This window comes from Rhinolophus ferrumequinum, chromosome 2 (genome assembly GCF_004115265.2).
Source record: "Rhinolophus ferrumequinum isolate MPI-CBG mRhiFer1 chromosome 2, mRhiFer1_v1.p, whole genome shotgun sequence".
In the NCBI taxonomy this organism is placed as follows: domain Eukaryota; kingdom Metazoa; phylum Chordata; class Mammalia; order Chiroptera; family Rhinolophidae; genus Rhinolophus; species Rhinolophus ferrumequinum.
Window position 1 is genome coordinate 24,652,042 of NC_046285.1, and position 20,012 is coordinate 24,672,053.

General features: G+C 32.4%; 1 protein-coding gene across 2 annotated transcripts in view; it reads left to right on the forward strand.

Moving 5' to 3' along the window:
* ARL13B (ADP ribosylation factor like GTPase 13B) overlaps positions 1–16,831 on the forward strand; it is a 65,058-nt gene extending 48,227 nt beyond the window's left edge. The window contains exons 6-10 of one of the 2 annotated variants that reach the window (XM_033087477.1): positions 2,317–2,431; positions 5,593–5,818; positions 8,320–8,436; positions 9,418–9,486; positions 14,605–16,831. In XM_033087477.1, the coding sequence (XP_032943368.1) occupies positions 2,317–2,431; positions 5,593–5,818; positions 8,320–8,436; positions 9,418–9,486; positions 14,605–14,681 (604 nt within the window). In that variant the 3' untranslated portion in view covers positions 14,682–16,831. The remainder of the gene's footprint in view (positions 1–2,316; positions 2,432–5,592; positions 5,819–8,319; positions 8,437–9,417; positions 9,487–14,604) is intronic. The other variant, XM_033087486.1, reaches the window with a different exon arrangement.
* Positions 16,832–20,012: the final 3,181 nt, after the last annotated feature.

A 20,012-nucleotide genomic window follows, 5' to 3' on the forward strand; every position in this document is an offset into this window, starting at 1 on the left:
CAATAATTTAAAAAATATATTCCCTGAAAGGAAACTTTTAAACTAAACTTAGCAAGCTCTTAATTAAAAAAAAATAATAATAAAAAAAATGATTGTATAAATTCTACTACAGAATCACTTGTAATAATTTTAATGCTGCAAGAAAGTACTCAGATTTGATTAGAAGTTGAATTTAGTGCTTAATCTGAAGATTTCTCTTTCTTTTCTCCTCTGGATTGTTACACCGTAGGGGAGGGGAGAAATGAAAAGATGTTTAAGTGAGTTCCTATAAGATCCAAAGTTGTCTTCCATCTACCTAAGTAATAACTTGCCTTCCATACGCTTTAATAGAGTTGCAGCCCGGAAGGCACGAACCTACTAAACTACCCTTGGTGGTGCCTTTGTGAGGCGTTCTCTTACACTGTCCAGGAAATCCTCTGATTACTAGGACCGTGTTTCCTCAAAAATAAGACCTAGCTGGACAATCAGCTCTACTGTGTCTTTTGGAGCAAAAATTAATATAAGACCCAGTCTTATATAATACAAGACCGGGTCTTATATTACAGTAAAATAAGACCGAGTCTTTTATATTATATTATGTTATGTTATGTTATGTTATGTTATGTTATATTATATTATATTATATTATATTATATTATATTATACTATATTATATAAGACCCGGTCTTATATTACAGTAAAATAAGACCAAGTTTTATATTAATTTTTGCTCCAACAGACACATTAGAGCTGATGGTCCAGCTAGGTCTTATTTTCGGGGAAACACGGTATCTTTCATTTAACTCAGAGATAGGACTTAAAGGAGAGAATTGTTTCTAGAGATAACACTCCATCCCCAAGTGCTCAATAATATGCGGAGGTCATTCATCTAGATCTCTCTTAACATGGATATGAAGTTTTAGTTCCTGGGAGAATCTTGAGGTTTCTGTCTTACTGTGTATTTTCATGACATAAAGCTCAGTACAACCAATCACTCATGTAAGTGTACCTTTTATATATTTATAAAAATAAAATACATGGGCACACTTTCCAGACGACCCCTTTGCTTTTCCTCCATTAAGAAAACAAACAAAAAAATTGAGTTGGATAAAAGAAATCAAATGTCAGTCATTTTTTTCCAAGTTCTTACCTTTTCCAGAAAGATATTCCCAATCACGTTATGGCAGGCTTTTCTGACACCCATTCCCCTTTGCTCCTTTCTCCTAGCCATGCTTCTCCTCTTGAGCAGTCTCCATAATTAAAAGTAAATTGGCATTTAGAGAGGAGTGATTTATAAAGAAACTTTTTATTTTGTTAAATCCAATCTAATAGGTTCAGACATTTTTGAAAGACTGTAAAACACGTTATTGTTGGTATCTGAAAATAGTATTTCAGTACTATTGCTTACTAATAAATGAATCACATTAATAACACGTACTGTCCTATGAGTATGCTCATTTACGGGGGCTTTCACATATGTGACTTTAGCTGAAACAACCCTATGAGGTAGATATTTGTATCCACATTTATGGGAAAGCTGAGGCTTAAAGATCCAGATACACATCCAAGGTCACAGAGTAGTAAATTGCAAATCTCTAACTCTTGGTTTCCTAGGTTCAGAATAAAGAATATATCTTTCCATTGGCGAATATAATTAACAAATGTCACAGTGATGAGCATTCACATTGCTGTACTGTCCTTGCAGCCTCGGTCACATCTATACTACTCGTAGTTCTGTCTTCAGCCACTTGTTTTGTAACTTATTACCTACCCTTCATGGGTGGGGCAACATTAACTATAAATCAGAGACAGTAAACGTTCCAGTACTAACGGATATGGGAATACTTATTTAATCTGAGGGATAAGTACAGCTTATTTTTATAGCCTCTTCTATTAGGTAAAACAACAGTTGTTATTTCGTTCATATATGAAACTTGACACAGCCCTTAAGAAGAGGTTTAACAAGAGGACTTAGTTATCTGTGAACATCAGTGAAGAGGACAGCATAGGTTTAGGAGGGTAATTAATAAACTGATAAATATAAATCCTTTACACATAGAAAAATAATTAACATGCACAATTGACATTAAGGCATCGGTCATAGGGAATGTCATTTTTGTCAACATTTCTTTATTTTAAAATTTAAATGTTTGATCTTTACGTAGGGGCAGAGACCTTCTACCTGCATAGGGATTTCTGAAAAATCTCTCAGTAATTCAAAGCCATGTCTTGATGTTTAAATTACTGCATTTAATAACGCTTAAACCTATTGTAAGTGTTCTTAAACATGGTTCAGCATTTTCTCAGGAATTCCATATTTTTTTCCTCAAATAATAGAGAACAAAGAGAGCGAGAGCAGGCTGAACTCGATGGAACCAGTGGTCTGGCTGAGGTGGACCCAGAACCAATTATTGTTAATCCTTTCCAGCCGATAGCAACTGTAATCATCGAGGTATGGATAGTGGCAAATGTGACTTTTATCTCTTAAGTTATAAAGGTGGAAGTTAAGAAAAGTGGGGAGTTGAGAAAGGAGGCAGGGAGATAGAAAGAAGTGTTCACCGGAAGCTGATTGTTTCTAAAAGAATTAAATGGGAGACACGGGTTAAAAGTTTGCTGCTTTTGCTTCCTTTTCAAATTTTCCTTCTGAACTAGTATAAAAAGGAAAGGACTTCAGAATTAACTGAGAATGAAAATTAAGATTGAATGTAGCAACTATAATAGTTACTGTTCTAGTATATGTTTTTTTTTGTCATATATTTCATATGGTAGTAATATATTTACTCTTATTTACATTGTCTTTGTCCCTGTATTGCTGTTACTGTTTCTTTACAGTCATGTTTAGATGCTTATGATGCATTAGAGTATGCAAATGATTTCCTAATTATTTACCCGGGACACTTAAGAATGTTTGAAACTATAATAAATTATTCTCTCTGTAAATATTATTTATTTTAATTGTCAGAAGTTTTATCAAAATTCATTTGTAGATTTTTAGTCATGCCAAAGTTGAGCGGTTGTGTGTGTGCGTGTGTACGTGTCTGTGTACCTGTGTCTTTGTTTCCGTTTTTTACTGGTGTCCAGATTTGGCACTGGCCCTCAGCAGCCATGCCTTCCCAGAGCAGAGCTTCCTAAACCATTTACTGGGAGCGCAAAGTGGCAGCTGGCTCACTGGTCCCACTGCCTGTGTGTTCTCCATTCCTCTTCCCCTGTCACTGCCTCCTTCCACACAGGTGCTCATCTGGAAAGGTGGATGCTTGTTTCTCCTTGGGGCTGCTGCTGAGGGAGGCAGCTCCGCAGGTAAGAAGACGATTGGATCATTTTGGTATTTCTTTATTTTGCAAAATAATGGTAATGTGAAATAGTTGGTCTCAAGTTGTTTAGGCACCAGAAAGTTAATTGTATTTAATAATTTTATTAGCCCTATTAGTATTTAGCTTAAGCATGTGCTTTTCTAAGTACAGTAAAGCCATCTTAATAACTTGAATGATTGTTTTGTCTCCATCCTACAAAATATTATGTTTGTCAAGTTTTATTTTATGCTCTTTAAACATATTGATAGAGAAGAGGGAAATCAAGTTTGATTTTTTACTTTCAAACGTTATATTCTCTACAGGTATAATAAAGCTCACCTTGTAAATAATGACCAATTATTTTGTAGTACCATGGTTACTTAGAAGGTCTTAGCGCTTCTACGACCATTGTATTTTTCACAGCATAAAGATGTGCACAATACAGAATAGGGTACCTTCTATTGAAAGTCTCTGAATTAATCAATGGCATGGGGAAAGGAGTCATTGTGCTTTTTAAGCTACAATAATTTTAAGAAGATGATCATTAAAGAAATGAAACAAATGAAAGCAAATTACATATAGTCTCTTTTATACCAAGCAGATTTTCTTTTTCCCCCCACAAAACTCCTTTAAAATGTTTGCATTTTAGAGAAGCACCTACATTCCTTTGATTTTTACCACAGATAATAAAAATGGTGAGGTGTTGGTTCCAGAACAGACAGACAGAACAATGGAACACTGATAAACACTGAATATATCTAATTATGTATGAGCATTTTGTGAAAGTTAAAGGTGACGTTTCAAATGTGGGAGAAAAGGAGGTTGGAACAACCGAACAATTATTTGGAAAAAAGTAAAATTATTAAACACTAGTAACAAATTAAATTCCAGAAGACTTAAATGTATAAAAAAAGAAGCCTTAAAAATACTAGCACATATTATAAACATTTGTATATGTATGGAGGAGGAAAAACTTTCAAAACAGCGTAATTAAGCCACAAATCACAAAGTGAAAATAGATAGATCTTATTACAGTCAAATTTTTAAGAGCTGTTCTACAAAGTTTAAGGCAATAAAACCCAAGCAAACCCTAATTAAAAATATTTGAGACACATAAGCCAAAAAAAGAACCCTTAAAAATTACTATGAAAATAATGAGAATCTAATAGAAAAGTAGATATTGGGTTACCATGGTAGTTCCCTGACAAAAAAATTAAAATGGCCATAAGGTATTTAATGATTCATCTTCACTAGTAATAAAAACAATAAGCTAAATCAAACCAAAACTGAGGTAAAACATTTATTTATTACTTTGACAGATATAAAAGACTGATAATGAGACAGCATTGAAAAATATATGGGGAAATACTACTCTCCTGACCTTTTACCTGGGGTATAAATTGACTTTAGTTTTTCTTAATGGAAGTTTGTAGTGTGTCACATTTGAAAATGTGCTTACCCATTGATCCAACAGTTCTACTGTTAGGAATTTATTCTAAAGAACTAATTCAATCTTAGTATTTCTTTTAATAGCAAAAAGTTGAAAGTAATTTCTTTGTCCATTGATTGGGAATCGGTAAAATAAATTATTTTATAACCATTCAAAATGATAATGTAATTGAAGAAAGTAATAATAGCTGACGCATATAGCATTATGTAACACTTTACTAGGTGTCATGCACTATTCTTTTTTTTTTTTATATAAATTTTATTGGGGAATATTGGGAACAGTGTGTTTCTCCAGGATCCATCAGCTCCAAATCATTGTCCTTCAGTCTAGTTGTGGAGGGCGCAGCCCACCGTCCCATGTGGGAATCGAACCAGCAACCCCATTGCTCAGAGCTCGTGCTCTAACCAACTGAGCCATCTGGCCGCCCCAATCAGGCACTATTCTGAGCGCTTCATATATTCATTGACAAGGAAAGAAATATATGTTCTTAAATAAAAACTTCAATTCTTTTTTTGTTTAAAAAACAAACACAAATATGATTATGTAGAGAAGAAGAATCCATCACATTTATGTATGTTTGTGGGTGGTGTATGTCTGTATGTGTGGTAAAGAAAAGCACCTCTTGATTATACGCCAAATAGTGCTCATCTCTAGATTGTGGAATTACCAGTAATATTTATGTCTTTCTTTATGCAATCTGTTTTCTGAATGTTTGCCAATTAGCATGTTTAAATATCTTGAACAAATAATTTTTTAATAGTAATATCACAGTTCCCCGAAACTATAGAATGCTCTTGGATTATTTGATTTCTCCCTTAAAACTATCTTAAATGCAACTGTTATATTAAAGATGATATGTTTCATTTTTGTTAGAATGAAAAAAAACTTGAAAAAGAGAAAAAGAGGCAAAATATGGAGAAAGACAGTGATGACTACCCACTGAAACATAAAATGGAGCATGAGCACATAGAGACCAAGAGCCAGATCAGTGACAGTAGCCAAAAAAACAATGAGTTTGGAATAGTAGAAAATTATAAGGAGGCATTAACACAGCAGTTGGAGAATGAAGATGAGACAGACCAGCCATCATCAGAATCAGGTGATAAAACTAGTCATTAAATAAAAAGATATACATATTAATTATACTTCTTTCATTTGTCATGATTATTTTCACAAAAAATGTACTGTAATATTTTTTGTCTCCAAGTGCAGTATTTATCATGGTTTTTAGTTACTCATTAGTTAATTTGCTAAATTGTGTTTTTATTCACTATGCTTTAAAATGTAGTCTTTTGTAACTTAAAAGAATTTCAACAGAAATTTTAATTTTAGTTTCATAAATTTGGCATATATTAGTTTGGTACAAAAGTAATTCTGGTTTAAAAGGTTAAAAATAATTGCAAACACCGCAGTTACTTTTGTACCAACCTAATAGCATAGCCCCAGGAATCCTTGGAGTGTATTTAATACCTTTAAGGCCTATTTGTGTTTTTTGTTTGTGTGTTTCTCTTCAAGCCTCATAATGCGACAATCAACACCATTTCCTTTATTAACTTGCTATTTCTGTAGCATGCAGACATAATTACTTGAACATTTTAGAAGTCTTATCAAACAGCCATTTTCCTCTTATAAAATGTTCAAGTCATAATTACTTTTCTTTTTCTAAGTGGCTATGTTATTTAACAGGAAGTTCATGTCTTTTGGTCTCAGAGAGACAGCCTGTGTTTAGAATCAGACAACCTGATACAACATCCTGACTTTTCCATCTGCTAGATATATCTTACGTTATATAACGTTCTTTAGTCTTGTTTTTTTTTTTTTTTTTCTTTCATGTCCAAAAGGGAAATAAGCATCATCTTTTTTCACAGGACTTTTAGGGTTACTTATAACCCTATGTTCTTAGCACAGGGCCTGACACATAGGAGATACGCGATAACCATGACTTCCTTGCCATTGCTAGTTAGCAATATGGTTCCGTTGTACAGTATATAAGAATTTTTGTACAGTATCAAAGAGTTGGTGAAAATAAGCTCTCAATCCCTGAAGTGGAGATTAGCTAACTTGAATGTTTTGCTATATAAAAAATAATTAGATTTGAAAGTTATACTTTTTGTAAGTTGGGAAATTTGGGTAGCTATACAGTGGAGTTAACAGAAAGTAAACCTAAAGTGACCTCTCAATATATTGAAAGAACTCTTTTTTACACTACTACATTGTTAAAGAGCAAAATGATTTGGCAGATGACTTGAAAATAAAGCGTAAAAAGATCTGAGATAGTGAATCATATAACTATAATTATTATTATTATTATTATTATTATTATTATTATTAGCATTTTATAATTTAGAACATGGTTTCAGATGCCATGTGTGTGTGTGTGTGTGTGTGTGTGTGTGTGTATACATTATTTAACAAAGAAATCCTAGGACATATTATTCCCGTTACATAGAATAGGACACCAGGGACTTGGAGAGACTGAGTAATTTATTTAAGATCATGTCTCATCTGTGACTGGGCTGAGACCCCACTTCAGATCATGTGTTCTCTATCTTATGCTCTTCCAAGACCTTGAGCTACTTGTCCAGGCTATAAAGTACCAGATCGTTCAGGAGGCTGTCTTTCCTTTCTCCAGCTGTAAAGCTCCCAGCTTTAATTGTAAAATAATGTCTTTGTTTCTATTTGGAGAAAAATGTCTCAAATGACACTAATTTGTTTAGAAAAATAACATGTTTCTAAATATGTATGTTTATATTTCTCATTGCTTTGTAGGTTTCATGGATTGAGCATTTCTTGTGTAACAGAATACTCATTTTCAAAAATACATTACATATCTATAAATTTAGCAGTTTGGAATTGTCAGTGAAAATATTTCAGTAACTATGAGATTTGGTTATTTATCTACATGATATCCTGCTTTACACTGTTTAAGTTTACATGTTAACAACATAGATGTCTTTAAAATGTTTATATGTGCTTAAGTGAGAATCTGTAAAAAGTTATCATTAAGAAGAACAAAAATTCAGTTCTGCAGGGTCCAATAATGTGATTTTGGTTGTATATATTTATATTAGGCATACCTTGTTTGAGGGTTATTTTAATGGGTAATGTGTTTAGATTTGATTGGGATCTTTTTTCACATTTTTAAATAATTATTTTTGGACTATTTATACCTAGAATCATTATATATATCCTACTGAGATAAATTAACACCTCTCCTATTTCCCTGGGCCATTTTGAGTTTTATGGAAATCTCTGCAATTAGACAATTACATTTATTTAATATGCATTTGGAAAAATATAAGTTACTTTTGGAAATGTGAACTTTTTTTGTATTCTGTATAATCATCGAATTTAGAAAATAGGCTTTTTGTTGTTTGTATTGTATTTGTTAACTCATTCAATAAGCAATGATTTCAAAAAATTCATTCTTAGTAAAAGCAAGTTCACATTTTGTTATTGGTAATAATTACAAAGTTGAATTGAAGATATATTTCTGTGGTAATTATAACATCAATATTCTAGTTCTAGTCTTAATTTTTATTATAGAAGTTTACTTTCCCCCAAAGGCATAAATAAATTTCCATGTTTATGTTCTTGTAGATAACAGTAAAAAGAAAACTAAGAAATTAAGAATAAAAAGGAGTCACCGTGTAGAACCTGTCAATACAGATGACTCTGCTCCTAAGAGCCCCCCACCACCCCCACCTCCTCCTCCTGGTGAGCAAATTGATGTTGATACTGAATTTAGAAATGCTGCCTTAAACAAAGAAGAAAATGAAAGAAATTGTGCAGTTTTTATTCAGTAGATTCATTACCTTGCGAATTTGTGAAAAAAGGTAAAATTCTTTGCTCTGTCTGCTTTGTTCAAAATTCATCAACATGAATATCTATTGCTTTTTTTAACCATAAAAAATATTTTATTAAAGTTTAAAAAAAAAGTAAACAGTAATAAGAAAACCTTACCCAGGTACTTCCTAGAGTGGATTCAATTCCCATGTGAACTATCAGGACCCAGATTGCTAAAAGGAATTTAAGTTTAATGAATGGATGGCTAATAGGAGCTTTAAAAAAATTTGCATCTTTCATCCTGAAAGTTAACATTTGAAACCAAAATGTGTGAATTTTTCCATTATATTTCCAACATACATACCGACCTTCTAAGTTGTTATGAGGATTAAATGGAATATTGCATGTAAAGCACTGGGACATACTAACTGCATAATAATTGTAATTTTTTAGCATGAGGCATAGTACCACTTATAGTATAAATGGTAAATAAATATCTAAATGTGTATGTTTTTAGTGTCCTTTTAGCTCTGCTAGAAGGCTTTAAATGATAACATTTCCTTTGAGAATTATTTGAAGACTCATTTCTAGTATTCCATTTGATAAGTAAACATTTCTTTTAGCCTCTGCTAGGAGTGACAATAATAGCCTAAGGTTATTTATGATAGTGGTGAAGATGCTTATATTTTTAACTACAGGCAAATAAAAATTTAAAGCAAATGTTACCAACCTACAATTACATTTTTAACTAGAAGCTATTTTAAGTGGATTTATGGCTATTCAGTATTGTGTCACTCTTACATATGAACCGATGTCATATGTTATATACATTCCTGTCGAGGGAGGGATCCTCCCAACGGACCCAAAGAGACATTGTTTAACAGTGTTTTAAATGTTTTTCTTTTTCTTTAGTTGGCTGGGGAACCCCCAAAGTCACTAGACTTCCAAAACTTGAGCTTCTTGGTGAAACACGTCATAATGGTAATGAAAAGGATCAGTTTTCAAATATCTGTACATCACATTCACTTTTCTTTACCTCAGCACTTCAACAAACGTTTATTTTTGGAAGCCTTTCAAATCCACAGCCATATTTTTTCATTCGTTATACTTTGCTTTTTTCATTTAACTTATTTATTTTTATTCTTAAGTCCCTTTGCCTCTATATAATTTGATTTGATATTTACCTTAGAATACAGAGGTAAAAAATAATCATACCTTGTGTGTATCCATTATATATTTATGTAAATAGTGATGGAAAGGGAAAGGTTTTAAAGCAATTTAAATTAAATAGACATTACGATTTTAGTGCTAAAAAACGGCATAGTCCTATATATGCTCAATGTACTCAATGGTGCCACGTAAATTGTTCTTTCTCTGATTCTAATAAGACACCCAGCTGCTGAATATTCAAATAAAGACCAACACAATTGCAGAATCAGAGATCAATCAATTATACCCAGTAAAGTTCACCTAAATAGAAAGAAAGTTACCGAAAACTTTATTGCCTCAAGAAAATAATTTTCTTTGGATGAAATTAACCTAAGGGGTAGTCCAGCCAGAACATGGCAGTAGAACTCCACAGCTAGTAAACTAGAGAAAGGACTATTTGGGAGGAGGGGACCGCCTTATGCAACAGGCAGAAGTTCTGATTTCAGACCATCAGCCTAGATTCTTTCAATAAATATTTCCAGAATGCAAAATGATACTTATATATACAGAGCTCAATAAACTTCTCCATCAAGAAAATCCAGTTTTCTTTCTGATGACCCTGGTCACCTAATCTAGAACTTGTTTTCCCATGTATTAGGAAAAAAATGTCAGAAGTTTAATCTTTAGAAAAGCTTTACCATATAACTTGAAATTATATCAAACTGTATAAAATGTTTTTATTCAAAAAGTATATAAATATAAATGTGCTGTTTGCTTTCTTTTTCAGAATACCATAGGTCAGTAATGAAATATTTTTTCATAATCATTAGTAAAATTTAAAGGATTTGCTTTCATTTCTTAAGACAGAAAACTTTGTCCTTAGACTATACCAGAATTGCAGTGAGAGCACATCTATGCTTGGTTGACTACTTTACATCACAATGTTTTTATTGACTGTGATAGGTTAGTTCCTGTTTTATTATACTCTGAAATTGTATAGGTTAGAATACATTGTCAGTTTAAATATTTATTGTGTTGTTAGAAAAAATTAGATAATGTTAATATGTGTGTTTATGTATGTATACATATATAGAGAAAATATTAATTTTTCCTATGACAGATATTTTTTCTCTTACTGAATCAGGTGTCCAACAAATAACTATTTTGAATTTGAGAACACCTGAAATATTGGTGATACCCAGATGAATAAGACATAAATTCTACCTTTCTGGGGATGCTAGTCTAATAGAGAAGACAATACTTCAGCTTACTATATTATATATGACAATTCACAATATACAGTTAAACATTATATGGTGCAGAATTGGAGTACTGTGCACAAATTGCATGGACAGTTAATGCAAATGGTATTAGAACTGGGCCTCCGAAGAATGAGCAAAGTCAATAAGCAGGAGAAACAGACTATTCAAAGGTAGAGAGATGGAAAAGGACATTGCATATTTGGAAAATAATGTGAAGTTACTTGTGACTGGAGCTTATGTTCATGTGGGTAAGAAAGAGGAGATTTAAATTTGTATAGGGAGCATTGAAACTGGAATTATGGTTTAGGGCCAGGTTGGGAATGGTCTCACATAGGAGTATATGTTAAGATGGCTGAATTTGCTATAATTTTACAAGAGACACTACATTTTTAGCAAGGAAGTAGTGTTACTAGACTTGTTGTTTAGGAACCAATTTTTGACACTGTGTGAAGTACAGACTTGATGTGGCCACACCTGAAGTAAGGAAGGGTCCCAGTTAGGAGACTTGGAGTAGTCAAAGTGAGAAATGAGGAATAGAAACGGAAATGGAGAATAAAAAATGTATGCAATGAATATTTTAACAATGATGATAAGTAATATTTGATGAGTGGATGTGTAGGCTGAGGGAGAGAGGAATAGAGGATTATTTGGCTCAAGGGGCTGGAAGGTTGGTGCTATCTCTAAGCTTGAAAATACATGAGAAGGAAAAGAAAAATACACGAGGAAGAAGTGGGTATCTGTACGCTCATCTATTTGGAAATGTCTGTACTCCAGTATAAATAAGATTTTGGAGCTCAGGAGAAAAGAAGGGACCTGGGTGGATGCAAGGATATGTAGGAAGATTTTTTGTTACAGTTGTTATCACCCAATGTGAATGATTTAACTATAATGGATGTTCTGTAATTGTTTACTGAATGAATGCGTTGAGGGAATCATAGTTTCCTGTTTCTGAGGGAAAGTATATAGAATGAGGAGACAATAGCTAATGGTAGCATCAAAGGGGAACATTACAGTTAAGGGCAAGTTGAAAATGAGCTGAGAATGTTGTTTTTGTTTTGTTTTGCTTTTCCTCACTTTCTTGTGTTTGTTTTTAAATTAGAACTCCTGGGAAAGAATTAATTTAAGACCACCATATTCCTGTATTTCAGTTAATTTTCAGTTTGTATCAATAAATTTAGCTTTCCATAGCAGAGAAGAAAACACTATAGCCTCACAAGTTTTTAAAATATCTGTATTATTTTTTTGCCCATAAATTTTAAGTTAAAGTATACCTAAACTGGGTTAAAAAATAGTCTGTGATCATCTGCTTACATTAATTGTGAAGGAAGCAGGTATGATAAATTAAAAATTTTAACAAAAATTTTAATAAAAAATAATTTAATAAATTAACTTTCAGGGCTTATAAAGAGATCTTCATCTGAGATGCTGATAGGTGCCAATATTATAATTACATCTTCTTTTTTTCCCTAACTTTGTATACATTTCTTTGCATTTGGTTCATGGCAAGTAGACAACAGATACATGATGAACTAGAGTAGATAATTAAAAGTTAATTGGAATTGTTTTGGCACTTAAAATTCACTGAAATGTAAAGCAATTTATTACAGTCAGATTGGGAATTTTTAAGGCAGATTCTTAATTATTTGATTATAGACATTTACCGTGATAGCAATTTGATTCTACTTTTCTAATTGCTTTTATTGTCTGTAAAGCTCGCTCAGTGTAACAGGTAAGACAGATGCATTCAGAAAAGAGAGTTAAAAAGAGAATCTATTTTCATTTTGTAAACACTCTCAATCTGTACTTCATTGACATGTTATGTGTTATACATTTTGAAAAATAAATAAGAGATTCTCTTAGATAAAAACACCAAATGCACACAGTAAAGAATATTTTCAAATTTTAAGATGTGAACAAAGATAAAATTTAATATCTAGTATTCTACTGTCCAATTTTCACGTTAAAGTATTTGAAGCCCTTTATAAAAATGGGTGTTAACAATTAAGTTGGTCATAACAGTTGGGCCCTGAGATCAACTTATATCCCCTACAGTTAAGGTAGTAAGAAACCTACTCTGTATATAATGATTTAATTTTCTGGCAAAAAAATAATACAAAATCAACTGCAAAAATAAAATAATTTCTTGGGAGGGAAAAAGATACTTCTTGCCAGGTTTTCCTACCCTGGTACTGGTTCCCTGGGTAGTTTCTGTTCATGACTGTCTGCTCTAGTAAGTGGAGACTCCCTGTGTTTGCCTGTCTGTGCCTCCAATACTGGGGGCAGTGGTTTGTCCTGTGACCTCTTCTCTCTTAGGGATCAGAGATGAGCTATTGATTTTTTAGTCTGTTACAGTTTTTTACTTCTTGTTAGGATGGAGTGGCGATTTCCAAGCACCTTGAGTGCCATTATGATTTTGTTAAATCAACAATTGTTATGTAGAGCCCCTGGGTACTGGATGGTAAAATTGGGTTCTAAATGACCAAAAGAGAAATTGAAATAGAGAAATGTATTACTCACAGGTCCTGGAGGAAGTACATGGTATGCCTTGAGAGTTCCACAAGGGGTGCTCAAAGCAGGCTGCAGGCAGAGAGAGCTATAGGACCTGGGGCACATACCTTTATTATGGTCTGTGCTTGGAGTGCTTTGGGGTTCTCAGACTAAGGCCAGATTGGTCAATTCAAACCAAAAGGAGTGGAGTTTTGGTAAGTTCCACCAAGTCTTATCTAAGGAGGCCCTGGACGGTAAGGGGGACTGTTGATCACAAGGGCCACTGGGGAAGTCGTATCAGAAACTTACATTTACTTATGAGTCTATAGGCATGTTACTTTGTAGGGCACATGCTTTCATGAGGGATATTGTATCTATTTAAGGCCCTCACAGGCCACTTGGCCAAACAAAATGGATGTTGAGGCAGCAATACCATGGAGTAGCTTAGCTAAACTCTACACACCTGCGGAACTGGAAATGAGCCCCTAACACATTTTCAATATATTTATTTCAAGTGATCCCAAACACCTGTGCTTCTTGAACAATTTTAAGGGAATAGGCCAGGAAATAATTACTTACTGAAAGTTCTCATATGCTATTAAATTTATAAGCCAATTTATGGTAATGAAGGGATGAGAACTTATTATGAAATACAAAATTCAGTTTTTTGTATCAAATATGCCCTAAATCACTGAACTGTTTTGAAGCTTCATTATAAAAGATTCCTACTTACCAGAACTCTAAGGTAATTAATTAATTCTTCTCCCAAAATACCTAGAAGTAATAGCCATTGGATAAGAACCTAGATTGTACAAATACTGACTTATCAGGGCTTTGACAAGAGGTTCCATAGATTTTGAGTATTTGTTATTTTGTTCTCTTCTTATGTGAATGTGTAATTGGCAAGAAAAATAATAATATATATATTAGGTGCATCTTTTTATCAAATCAAGTAGAGATTAATGCTTAATCTAGGGCTAGGAATTTACCTGACTGGTTGTGTTTTGAATTTATTCAAGTTTACTTGGATTATGATTTTTTTTCCTATTCTTCCCATCCATTGCTTCATCTGTCAAGTCAGAGTTGTTGTCTGTTTTTTGTGTGTTTTTTTTTAAAGTATTGGTTGGCAAATGATGAATTGTGTCAAAAATCTCTATTTACCATAACTATTTTGTATTTTTGGCATCCCTTCTTTACATAGATTTCTATGGCAAGCCGCTGCCTCCCCTGGCTGTGCGACAGAGACCTAACAGTGATGTTCATGACATGATCTCATAACCAAATCACGTGGATGAGCTCTCTTAATGGCAAGATGAACTGGAGGGAGGACCATCTTTCGCAAAGAACTAAAACCCTGACTTTTGATAACTGGGGCAAGACAACCATAGGGGTTTCAGTGAAAAAATTAATAGCCAAAAATTAATCTGACTGATTACTTATCCGTGTTCTTCATGTGTTTTTTTGGTTTGTATTTTTTGTTTGTTTGTTTTTTTAAAAAAAGGAAGCAAAACGACCAGAAGATGGGATGAGCATTTGAACCAAGTTAGTAAGAGTTAGTATTGGCTCTGGTTTATACATCCTCACTTATGGGCATATTCCGGAAGGAAAACCTTTCAGAAAAAGAGCCAATGGACTCTGCACACTTTCATTACTATTTAATAGTCTTTATTTCTGTATCTTAAACAGTTTTTTGTAAGATACATATGCATGGAAGGGGAACTCTTGGGAATTTATAACTTAAATTTTTAACATTTTATATTTTTCTAAAGCTTTTGTTTAAGAATTTTGATTACTATGATATTGACTGTATACTTTTCTATAGATGCTTTGTTTAAATTGTGTCTGGAAAATGGAGTTGATTTACTGGACAAACATTAACTATACAAATAGGACATATTTATATGGTTTGAGGTATATTTTATAGTAGTATTGTTCTTGAAATGTACATCCTAATTTGACCTAATTTTAAACTATACAAACAGGATATATTTATATCTTGAGGTATGTTTTGTAATACTATTGTTCATGACGTGTATATCCTAATTTGATCTAATTATAAAATAATACTTTTTAAAAATAGATTTCACATCTTAATTCTAACAAATGACATTATTTGAAAGCACTACCCAAGGAGAGAGTTCAACTTTTTTCTGCTGTTTGATTTCTTTGGTGATGATCCTAGTAAATGAATGAGACTTGGAATACCTTCTTGACCAAAATGCTTTGTAAATTCGTAAAAATGTTAGGTGAGATATTATTAAAAGTCCTAATAAACACCTCTTTTAAAGTTTAAACCCATTCAGAGATCAAGGTGCTCCTTATCATTCCCTGGTTCTACCAGCAGCTGCAGAGACTCTTAGGTCATTGTAATTCTTTAATGCCTGGATACTAAAGGCAAGAAGACTGGAAAAGCTACTATAGGTCCAGAGACTTGTGTTTTATAACAGGAAAATGTTTGAGTAGTAAACCAATAAGAACAAAAATGGAGGTTTAAAATTACTTTCATAACGAAATAATTCCAAAATAATTTCTCAATTTAAAATAATAGCATTTCTCTTGCACTGCAGAATGGCAGGCATTTTGTAAGAGTCTCTAATCATCTGGCATTTAGACAAACTTTTAGAGGTATATTTTGAGTAATGCATTCAGAATGTTGCATTTAATTGAAAGCATACATTTATGTCAAGGTGGAAATACTATAAACGGTATGATTCCTATATCACCTTGTTAAAGTTGATCAGTTTGGTAGCTTGTACTGACAACAGACATATATTGGTATCTGACAGTAACATGATTAAGTATGTCTGAGGCCGTTTAATATGCTTATTTACTTTTTTTTCTAAAGTGCATCACATTTTATTCACATTTTTTAATTCACTGAACTTTCATTAATCAGGTCACTTATTCTTTTTTTTTTTTTTCAGGTCACTTATTCTAGTCAGAATCATATGTAGTTTTTTTGTGTTTTGTATGGGGACCTACTTAGCACACTGAGTAAAAAGCATTCTACTTCAGATATAAAATTCATAACAACCTAAATTTGACAGGTGGCTGAAATGTAAGGAAAATCAACACAAGGAAACAGATGTAGATTTTGAACTGGATTTTAGAGGAACAAAACAAACGTGTTTGCACATATTTTGGTTTCTTTTGTGAAGAAACCAAAACCTTTACATTTATTTATTTTTAAAAACACTAAACTCATATTTTGCCATCTTTTTAATATTCATCTAGTTTGAGAATATGTATGTTTTTAACATTTTTGTTTCCTACCAGTGATTACTGTACAGTAATTACTGAGTCCACTTAAGAAAATAAAAGTGGTTTTTGAAATTAAATATATTATAAAGTGGAATTAATGTTTTATATATCTCAAAAGTTAATTTGTATTCTTAAAGCATTCTAACAATATTTTACAAGTTTTGTAAATCCTGGTGGCTTTTAACAATTAAATGCCTATTTTGTTATATGCTGCATTTTTATTCTTAATCATCATGAATTATGACATTTTCACACAATAAAAATAATTTATATCAGTATGCTGTTTTCTATTCATTTGATAAATTTAAATTATTTTGGGGGGTAATAAAATAGGAAACAGTTTTTAAAATATGATTGTTAAACGACATTTTAAGTCAATAGATTAAAATAATAATTTTTTTGTTATTTTCCCATGAGAAAGTTTTTTCTTTGCACAAGTTTTCATATATATGGGAAAGAATGTTGTCATTTTAAAGGCAGTTAAAAATAAGATCATATCATCTTATGATTCTAGGTGATTCATTATCTGTCTTGAATTAAAGCTACTAATCAAAATATGTATTTTTACTTATTTAAAAAATAATTCTATATGCCTTTATGCGTCAAATGCACATATAACATATATAATATACAATATTGTATGTAATTGATTTTAAATATAAAACTGCATGGAAGCAACACTAGAAAGAAGTGTTGTAAAATGCTAATGAGTTTTTTAGAGTTATTGTTTGTGTGTTTCTCTCAATTTTTCAAACTAATTTTTGTAATTTGACTTTTATAATGGGGGAAGCAGATTTGTAATTTCATAATCGCCATGTTTTCTGCAAGTTTGAAATTAAGAGCTCTTTTAAGTGCCAACTAAAGGACTATAATTCACTTAATATGTAAAACTTCCTGTGAATAGCCCAGTCATATTCAACTGTAGAATATGCCCGTATATTTGCAGCTGATCTTCTACTAAGTGTTCTTTTACTATGACTATTTTATTTGTTACTCAGTTCTATATGCTATACCCATTTATGTTCAGTTTCTCCCATTCAATGCTTCCAAATGGCAAAAGCTTATCAAACATGAAACTGCTTACACAAATAAAGCTATAACTTACAAAGTTTATTATCCTTGGCTTTAATATCTAAGTTTTCTCTAAGTGGAGTATACGTTGCAACTGAGATGCTGCTAATACTGTTTAATTTATCAAGGAATATATTCCAGCTGATCCAAATAACAAATTCAGATATTTCAAAACATATATTAAAGTGTGGTATAAATTATCAAAGTAGCAATAATCCATTAGCTTTGTGGAAACAGAATTACAGAAGCCTGTTTTTTCCAGAAAAAAAAATCAGAGATGAATTTCCTTTAATGAGTGGATCAGCTTATAATTAAAGGAAAAACAGGAAGAAAAATCATTTGTTTAAAGTTTGAGTTGTAAATTCTTTCTGAGTGCTGATTAGAAACAGAATTTATGACCTAGGAAAATGAATTCATGGTCTTCAAATTTTTATAATAATACATCCTTTTCAGTAAAGATTTTTAATATACATTTAAGTTGTCATATTAGTTTGCTAGGGCTGCCACAACAAATTACCACAGACTGTGCGGCTTTAAACAACAGAAATTTATTTTCTCATAATTTCTGTAGTCTGAAAATCCAGATCAAGGTGTTAGTAAGGGGTGGTTTTCTCTGAAACCTTTCTTCCTTGGCCTACAGATGGCCTCCTTCTCTGTGTCCTCACATGGTCTTTTCTGTGTGTGTGTTCTCTCCTAGTGTCTTAGTGTGTTCAAATTTCCTCTTTTTATAAGGATACCAATCAGATTGGATTAGGATCTACCCTGAAGCCATCCTTTTAATTTAATCACCTCTGTAAACACCCTATTTCCAAACACGTATGTCACATTCAGAGGTACTGGGGGGATTAGGGCTACAATACTAGGAATATTGATGGGACAACTTTCAGCCTGTAACATTTATATACATGTTTTGCTGCACTTTGTACACATGTCCCTCTAAACATTTTTAAAAGATTAGATACAATTAAATTAAAATGCAAGTTATTATGTTTACTTCCCAGTCTCAGTGGATTGTCTGCTGGAGTTTGTACACACCACTATGGAGGCCTAAAATAATAAAATGAGAGCCCCGGCTAACTAGTTACTAAACTGAAGTCAAAGTCCTAGATTGCCTGTAACTAGCTATGCTTTGTTCTCTTGCTTTGATGGCAGGTTTTTCTGACATCCATTTTAAAGCACTAATGTTCTCTCTCATTTTTTCAAATTTTTAATTGGGGAACACTGTTTTTCCAGGACCCATCAGCTCCATGTCAAGTTGTTTTTTGTTGTTGTTGTTGTTTCAATCTAGTTGTGGAGGGCGCAGCTCACTGGCCCATGTGGAAATCAAACCGGCAACCTTGGTGTTACTATGAGCACCGTGCTCTAACCACTGAAGCAACTGGCCACCACTAACGTTCTTTCTTAATGTCAGACAGATTGGTTTACTACAAAGCCTACTTTTACCTTTTGACACATAAACCTCATGAAGGTTTTTGAAAGATGTTTTATGTAAAAATGAAAATGTATAAAACTGTATAGGAGATAGTCTATAAAAGTGTACGTACTCTGAAACATTTCTTAGATCAAATGACTTCACAATAAAAATGCTTAGATATGTAAAAATTCCTGTTTAGCACTAAGTCCTTAACACGCTGCTTCATTCTTCATCCCCTTTCTCTTTAACACTATGAAAAAAAACAATTTCTGGCTTTTGTGTCAGCTTAATTTTTTTATGTCTGCAGTGATTTAAACAAATCTGCTTTTAACAGTTTTTATTCTTAAAACTCAATGTGGAGTTTTGTTTATTCTTTAGTAATTTGGTATGGGATAGGGGAAATCTATTAACCTTCTCATGATACATTAGTATTGATTCTAGATAGATTAATGAATTAAAGATTAAACTGTAAAAAAGCGGGGGGAAGAAACAAGTAGCTCTCCTTTATGCGAAGAAATTTTCAAGTCTGAAAGCAATGGAATCAATTAAAAACTTGATTGCATAAAAATTTAAAATATTTTCACACTTAAAGTGGATCTAGGAAAAATTGGGAAAGTACTTGAAAAATATGATATAGTTAACATCTCTAATGTAAATAAAAATAGCACTAAGATTTATTGAGTGGACATGAGCAGGTAATTAATTTACAAAAGATATAATAACTAAGATTTGAAAACCTAACAAACTAAGGACATAATGAAAAATTATAAGATTATCAGATGTGCAAAAATTCATGAGCCCAAGTGTTTATGAATAAGGAGACAGCTAATAAGTATAACCTCCATACCTTCAAATACTATGCA